Raw genomic sequence first — 8,076 nt, 5'->3', positions numbered from 1 at the left:
CACCATTGGCATTTTGGGTCGGCTAACATTCACTCCAGTCTCGCAGTCTGTCGGCGAAGACACCTTCCCAATAAAGCTCTTGTTTATTTTGTACCTTTGCGGTCCGCAAGCCTATCTTTTACAAATACCATGGAGGGGGTGGAGAGAGAGAGTCAGGATTGTTTGGAAAGAGGGCAGCATGTGGGAGGGCGGCATGCAGCGCAATGGTTAGCACAGCTGTCTCACGGCGCTGAGGACCCGGGTTCGAATCCCGGGCCCGGGTCACTGTCTGTGTGGAGTTTGCACATTCTCCCCGTGTCTGCGTGGGTTTCACCCCCCACAACCCAAAAGATGTGCAGGGTAGGTGGATTGGCCACGCTAAATTGCCCCTTCATTGGGAAAAAAAAAAATTGGGTACTCTAAATTTATTTATTTTTAATTTTAAAAAAGGATTGTTTGGAAGGTCAGGGAGGGTTCGGGATGGGGGGGGTTCGTATGGACGGGAGAAATCGGGACTGGCGGGAGGGCGGGAAGGGGTTTGGCTGTGGGGGGAGTCACAGGGACGGTAAGTCAGGGTTGGTCAAAGGGGTGAGGCGGGAGTTGGAGAAATGGGGAGGGCAGTCGGAGGGTCAGTGTGGGAAGGTCAGGGGTCAGGGTACGTGGGGAGTCGGGATGGTGGTGATGGGGGGGGGGTCAGTTGGTTGGTTACCCAACTTTTTCCTGTCCACCATTTCCTGAGGGACAATCCAGGTAAGTGAGGCAGAACCTTCCGGAGCCTCTGACTGGAACGCAGAGTTGGAGACTTTCTCGGAGGGGCTGGGGCATTGCCCCCTGGAGGTTGAAACCTGTCAGGCAATTGCCACAAAGTCTTCACATTGCAAGGTTAATATTGACCTCCCTGCTTTTGAGTTCTTTGTGCGTTGCTGGTTTGCCCTTATAACCCAACATTGTGGCTTTTGCTGACCTGTGTATCTGTACCTCAGCTCTCTCTCGTTCATTACCCCATTCAAACCTGGTTCCCAAGGATTTTCCTCTTCTCCCTCGTAAAAAGCGCCATCTCACACCTTCTTTCTTCCCAGGGAAAAAGAAGAGGACGAGCTTATCGGAGGAGGACAAGAATGTCAGGTGGAGCGAGGCAAGTGGAAAAGTATTATCGATGTGACCTCCTCGGGCAGTTTGTGCGTGGAGAGTTGAGGCAGCAGGTGGCACGGGCGTTTGTGTAAAACGGGTCAATCGTCTGCCGATATTGGAGAGATTGTTGGCATCGTGTATCAATAATAACAAGTTTCATTTACAGTCGGCATTTAGAGTTGATCAGCCGGATGTGGCACTGATTCGGATGGGCAAGGTTGGCACAGGTGAGAGAGAGGGAGAGAGATGGCGCTACCGGTACACGGTGAGGCGAGGGAGAGAGTGAGGGAGAGGTTTTGGAGTGCGGTTTGAGATGCACAGGGGAAGTTACGGCATTAGGTGGGGAGGTATGTGCAATGCAGTGAGGGTCGCGGAGGAATCTGGAGGGGTGTGCAGTGTCAGGTGTACAGGGAGGGGTGCGCAGTGTCAGGTGTACAGGGAGAGGTGTGCAGTGTCGGGTGTACAGGTTGGGGTGTGCAGTGTCAGGTGTACAGGGAGGGGTGTGCAGTGTCGGTGTACAGGTTGGGGTGTGCAGTGTCAGGTGTACAGGGAGGGTGTGCAGTGTCAGGTGTACAGGTTGGGGTGTGCAGTGTCGGTGTACAGGGAGGGTGTGCAGTGTCAGGTGTACAGGGAGGGTGTGCAGTGTCGGGTGTACAGGGAGGGTGTGCTATGTCAGTGTAGAGGGAGGGTGTGCAGTGTCGGTGTAGAGGGAGGGTGTGCAGTGTCGGGTGTACAGGGAGGGTGTGCAGTGTCGGGTGTACAGGGAGGGTGTGCAATGTCAGTGTAGAGGGAGGGTGTGCAGTGTCAGGTGTACAGGGAGGGTGTGCAGTGTCGGGTGTACAGGGAGGGTGTGCTATGTCAGTGTAGAGGGAGGGTGTGCAGTGTCGGTGTAGAGGGAGGGTGTGCAGTGTCGGGTGTACAGGGAGGGTGTGCAGTGTCGGGTGTACAGGGAGGGTGTGCAATGTCAGTGTAGAGGGAGGGTGTGCAGTGTCAGGTGTACAGGGAGGGGTGTGCAGTGTCGGTGTACAGGTTGGGGTGTGCAGTGTCAGGTGTACAGGGAGGGTGTGCAGTGTCAGGTGTATTGGTTGGGGTGTGCAGTGTCGGTGTACAGGGAGGGTGTGCAGTGTCGGTGTACAGGTTGGGGTGTGCAATGTCGGTGTACAGGGAGGGTGTGCAGTGTCAGGTGTACAGGGAGGGTGTGCAGTGTCTGGTGTACAGGGAGGGTGTGCGGTGTCGGTGTACAGGGAGGGTGTGCAGTGCCGGTGTACAGGGAGGGTGTGCAGTGTCGGGTGTACAGGGAGGGTGTGCAGTGTTGGGTGTACAGGGAGGGTGTGCAATGTCAGTGTAGAGGGAGGGTGTGCAGTGTCGGGTGTACAGGGAGGGTGTGCAGTGTCGGTGTACAGGGAGGGTGTGCAGTGTCGGTGTACAGGGAGGGTGTGCAGTGTCGGTGTACAGGGAGGGTGTGCAGTGTCGGTGTACAGGGAGGGTGTGCAGTGTCGGGTGTACAGGGAGGGTGTGCAGTGTCGGTGTACAGGGAGGGTGTGCGGTGTCGGTGTACAGGGAGGGTGTGCAGTGTCTGGTGTACAGGGAGGGTGTGCAGTGTCGGTGTACAGGGAGGGTGTGCAGTGCCGGTGTACAGGGAGGGTGTGCAGTGTCGGGTGTACAGGGAGGGTGTGCAGTGTCGGGTGTACAGGGAGGGTGTGCAATGTCAGTGTAGAGGGAGGGTGTGCAGTGTCGGGTGTACAGGGAGGGTGTGCAGTGTCGGTGTACAGGGAGGGTGTGCAGTGTCGGGTGTACAGGGAGGGTGTGCAGTATCGGTGTACAGGGAGGGTGTGCAGTGTCGGTGTACAGGGAGGGTGTGCAGTGTCGGGTGTACAGGGAGGGTGTGCAATGTCGGTGTACAGGGAGGGTGTGCAGTGTCGGTGTACAGGGAGGGTGTGCAGTGTCGGGTGTACAGGGAGGGTGTGCAGTGTCAGTGTACAGGGAGGGTGTGCAGTGTCGGTGTACAGGGAGGGTGTGCAGTGTCGGTGTACAGGGAGGGTGTGCAGTGTCGGTGTACAGGGAGGGTGTGCAGTGTCGGGTGTACAGGGAGGGTGTGCAGTGTCAGGTGTACAGGGAGGGTGTGCTATGTCAGTGTAGAGGGAGGGTGTGCAGTGTCGGTGTAGAGGGAGGGTGTGCAGTGTCGGGTGTACAGGGAGGGTGTGCAGTGTCGGGTGTACAGGGAGGGTGTGCAATGTCAGTGTAGAGGGAGGGTGTGCAGTGTCAGGTGTACAGGGAGGGTGTGCAGTGTCGGGTGTACAGGGAGGGTGTGCTATGTCAGTGTAGAGGGAGGGTGTGCAGTGTCGGTGTAGTGGGAGGGTGTGCAGTGTCGGGTGTACAGGGAGGGTGTGCAGTGTCGGGTGTACAGGGAGGGTGTGCAATGTCAGTGTAGAGGGAGGGCGTGCAGTGTCAGGTGTACAGGGAGGGTGTGCAGTGTCGGTGTACAGGGAGGGTGTGCAGTGTCGGGTGTACAGGTTGGGGTGCGCAGTGTCAGGTGTACAGGGAGGGGTGTGCAGTGTCGGGTGTACAGGTTGGGGTGTGCAGTGTCAGGTGTACAGGGAGGGGTGTGCAGTGTCGGTGTACAGGTTGGGGTGTGCAGTGTCAGGTGTACAGGGAGGGTGTGCAGTGTCAGGTGTACAGGTTGGGGTGTGCAGTGTCGGTGTACAGGGAGGGTGTGCAGTGTCGGTGTAGAGGGAGGGTGTGCAGTGTCGGTGTAGAGGGAGGGTGTGCAGTGTCGGGTGTACAGGGAGGGTGTGCAGTGTCGGGTGTACAGGGAGGGTGTGCAATGTCAGTGTAGAGGGAGGGCGTGCAGTGTCAGGTGTACAGGGAGGGTGTGCAGTGTCGGTGTACAGGGAGGGTGTGCAGTGTCGGGTGTACAGGTTGGGGTGCGCAGTGTCAGGTGTACAGGGAGGGGTGTGCAGTGTCGGGTGTACAGGTTGGGGTGTGCAGTGTCGGGTGTACAGGGAGGGTGTGCAATGTCAGTGTAGAGGGAGGGTGTGCAGTGTCAGGTGTACAGGGAGGGTGTGCAGTGTCGGGTGTACAGGGAGGGTGTGCTATGTCAGTGTAGAGGGAGGGTGTGCAGTGTCGGTGTAGAGGGAGGGTGTGCAGTGTCGGGTGTACAGGGAGGGTGTGCAGTGTCGGGTGTACAGGGAGGGTGTGCAGTGTCAGGTGTACAGGGAGGGTGTGCAGTGTCGGTGTACAGGGAGGGTGTGCAGTGTCGGGTGTACAGGTTGGGGTGCGCAGTGTCAGGTGTACAGGGAGGGGTGTGCAGTGTCGGGTGTACAGGTTGGGGTGTGCAGTGTCAGGTGTACAGGGAGGGGTGTGCAGTGTCGGTGTACAGGTTGGGGTGTGCAGTGTCAGGTGTACAGGGAGGGTGTGCAGTGTCAGGTGTACAGGTTGGGGTGTGCAGTGTCGGTGTACAGGGAGGGTGTGCAGTGTCGGTGTACAGGTTGTGGTGTGCAATGTCGGTGTACAGGGAGGGTGTGCAGTGTCAGGTGTACAGGGAGGGTGTGCAGTGTCTGGTGTACAGGGAGGGTGTGCGGTGTCGGTGTACAGGGAGGGTGTGCAGTGCCGGTGTACAGGGAGGGTGTGCAGTGTCGGGTGTACAGGGAGGGTGTGCAGTGTTGGGTGTACAGGGAGGGTGTGCAATGTCAGTGTAGAGGGAGGGTGTGCAGTGTCGGGTGTACAGGGAGGGTGTGCAGTGTCGGGTGTACAGGGAGGGTGTGCAGTGTTGGGTGTACAGGGAGGGTGTGCAATGTCAGTGTAGAGGGAGGGTGTGCAGTGTCGGGTGTACAGGGAGGGTGTGCAGTGTCGGTGTACAGGGAGGGTGTGCAGTGTCGGTGTACAGGTTGGGGTGTGCAGTGTCGGTGTACAGGGAGGGTGTGCAGTGTCGGTGTACAGGGAGGGTGTGCAGTGTCGGTGTACAGGGAGGGTGTGCAGTGTCTGGTGTACAGGGAGGGTGTGCAGTGTCGGTGTACAGGGAGGGTGTGCAGTGCCGGTGTACAGGGAGGGTGTGCAGTGTCGGGTGTACAGGGAGGGTGTGCAGTGTCGGGTGTACAGGGAGGGTGTGCAATGTCAGTGTAGAGGGAGGGTGTGCAGTGTCGGGTGTACAGGGAGGGTGTGCAGTGTCAGTGTACAGGGAGGGTGTGCAGTGTCGGTGTACAGGGAGGGTGTGCAGTGTCGGTGTACAGGGAGGGTGTGCAGTGTCGGTGTACAGGGAGGGTGTGCAGTGTCGGGTGTACAGGGAGGGTGTGCAATGTCGGTGTACAGGGAGGGTGTGCAGTGTCGGTGTACAGGGAGGGTGTGCAGTGTCGGGTGTACAGGGAGGGTGTGCAGTGTCGGTGTACAGGGAGGGTGTGCAGTGTCGGTGTACAGGGAGGGTGTGCAGTGTCGGTGTAGAGGGAGGGTGTGCAGTGTCGGGTGTACAGGGAGGGTGTGCAGTGTCGGTGTACAGGGAGGGTGTGCAGTGTCGGTGTACAGGGAGGGTGTGCAGTGTCGGTGTACAGGGAGGGTGCGCAGTGTCGGGTGTACAGGGAGGGTGTGCAGTGTTGGGTGTACAGGGAGGGTGTGCAATGTCAGTGTAGAGGGAGGGTGTGCAGTGTCGGGTGTACAGGGAGGGTGTGCAGTGTCGGTGTACAGGGAGGGTGTGCAGTGTCGGTGTACAGGGAGGGTGTGCAGTGTCGGTGTACAGGGAGGGTGTGCAGTGTCGGTGTACAGGGAGGGTGTGCAGTGTCGGGTGTACAGGGAGGGTGTGCAGTGTCGGTGTACAGGGAGGGTGTGCGGTGTCGGTGTACAGGGAGGGTGTGCAGTGTCTGGTGTACAGGGAGGGTGTGCAGTGTCGGTGTACAGGGAGGGTGTGCAGTGCCGGTGTACAGGGAGGGTGTGCAGTGTCGGGTGTACAGGGAGGGTGTGCAGTGTCGGGTGTACAGGGAGGGTGTGCAATGTCAGTGTAGAGGGAGGGTGTGCAGTGTCGGGTGTACAGGGAGGGTGTGCAGTGTCGGTGTACAGGGAGGGTGTGCAGTGTCGGGTGTACAGGGAGGGTGTGCAGTATCGGTGTACAGGGAGGGTGTGCAGTGTCGGTGTACAGGGAGGGTGTGCAGTGTCGGGTGTACAGGGAGGGTGTGCAATGTCGGTGTACAGGGAGGGTGTGCAGTGTCGGTGTACAGGGAGGGTGTGCAGTGTCGGGTGTACAGGGAGGGTGTGCAGTGTCAGTGTACAGGGAGGGTGTGCAGTGTCGGTGTACAGGGAGGGTGTGCAGTGTCGGTGTACAGGGAGGGTGTGCAGTGTCGGTGTACAGGGAGGGTGTGCAGTGTCGGGTGTACAGGGAGGGTGTGCAGTGTCAGGTGTACAGGGAGGGTGTGCTATGTCAGTGTAGAGGGAGGGTGTGCAGTGTCGGTGTAGAGGGAGGGTGTGCAGTGTCGGGTGTACAGGGAGGGTGTGCAGTGTCGGGTGTACAGGGAGGGTGTGCAATGTCAGTGTAGAGGGAGGGTGTGCAGTGTCAGGTGTACAGGGAGGGTGTGCAGTGTCGGGTGTACAGGGAGGGTGTGCTATGTCAGTGTAGAGGGAGGGTGTGCAGTGTCGGTGTAGAGGGAGGGTGTGCAGTGTCGGGTGTACAGGGAGGGTGTGCAGTGTCGGGTGTACAGGGAGGGTGTGCAATGTCAGTGTAGAGGGAGGGCGTGCAGTGTCAGGTGTACAGGGAGGGTGTGCAGTGTCGGTGTACAGGGAGGGTGTGCAGTGTCGGGTGTACAGGTTGGGGTGCGCAGTGTCAGGTGTACAGGGAGGGGTGTGCAGTGTCGGGTGTACAGGTTGGGGTGTGCAGTGTCAGGTGTACAGGGAGGGGTGTGCAGTGTCGGTGTACAGGTTGGGGTGTGCAGTGTCAGGTGTACAGGGAGGGTGTGCAGTGTCAGGTGTACAGGTTGGGGTGTGCAGTGTCGGTGTACAGGGAGGGTGTGCAGTGTCGGTGTAGAGGGAGGGTGTGCAGTGTCGGTGTAGAGGGAGGGTGTGCAGTGTCGGGTGTACAGGGAGGGTGTGCAGTGTCGGGTGTACAGGGAGGGTGTGCAATGTCAGTGTAGAGGGAGGGCGTGCAGTGTCAGGTGTACAGGGAGGGTGTGCAGTGTCGGTGTACAGGGAGGGTGTGCAGTGTCGGGTGTACAGGTTGGGGTGCGCAGTGTCAGGTGTACAGGGAGGGGTGTGCAGTGTCGGGTGTACAGGTTGGGGTGTGCAGTGTCGGGTGTACAGGGAGGGTGTGCAATGTCAGTGTAGAGGGAGGGTGTGCAGTGTCAGGTGTACAGGGAGGGTGTGCAGTGTCGGGTGTACAGGGAGGGTGTGCTATGTCAGTGTAGAGGGAGGGTGTGCAGTGTCGGTGTAGAGGGAGGGTGTGCAGTGTCGGGTGTACAGGGAGGGTGTGCAGTGTCGGGTGTACAGGGAGGGTGTGCAATGTCAGTGTAGAGGGAGGGCGTGCAGTGTCAGGTGTACAGGGAGGGTGTGCAGTGTCGGTGTACAGGGAGGGTGTGCAGTGTCGGGTGTACAGGTTGGGGTGCGCAGTGTCAGGTGTACAGGGAGGGGTGTGCAGTGTCGGGTGTACAGGTTGGGGTGTGCAGTGTCAGGTGTACAGGGAGGGGTGTGCAGTGTCGGTGTACAGGTTGGGGTGTGCAGTGTCAGGTGTACAGGGAGGGTGTGCAGTGTCAGGTGTACAGGTTGGGGTGTGCAGTGTCGGTGTACAGGGAGGGTGTGCAGTGTCGGTGTACAGGTTGTGGTGTGCAATGTCGGTGTACAGGGAGGGTGTGCAGTGTCAGGTGTACAGGGAGGGTGTGCAGTGTCTGGTGTACAGGGAGGGTGTGCGGTGTCGGTGTACAGGGAGGGTGTGCAGTGCCGGTGTACAGGGAGGGTGTGCAGTGTCGGGTGTACAGGGAGGGTGTGCAGTGTTGG

At 59.2% G+C, this 8,076-nt stretch overlaps 1 protein-coding gene across 1 annotated transcript in view; it reads left to right on the top strand.

Annotated features, from left to right (window-relative positions):
* Nucleotides 1-1,356: 1,356 nt before the first annotated feature.
* Nucleotides 1,357-8,076, top strand: part of LOC140397075 (myoferlin-like) — a 183,794-nt gene continuing 177,074 nt past the window's right edge. Inside the window, exon 1 of the mRNA XM_072486107.1 lies at nucleotides 1,357-1,368. Within this exon, the coding sequence (XP_072342208.1) occupies nucleotides 1,357-1,368 (12 nt within the window). The remainder of the gene's footprint in view (nucleotides 1,369-8,076) is intronic.

Source organism: Scyliorhinus torazame, chromosome 20 (genome assembly GCF_047496885.1).
Source record: "Scyliorhinus torazame isolate Kashiwa2021f chromosome 20, sScyTor2.1, whole genome shotgun sequence".
In the NCBI taxonomy this organism is placed as follows: domain Eukaryota; kingdom Metazoa; phylum Chordata; class Chondrichthyes; order Carcharhiniformes; family Scyliorhinidae; genus Scyliorhinus; species Scyliorhinus torazame.
This window is presented reverse-complemented; position numbering and strand designations above follow the sequence as displayed.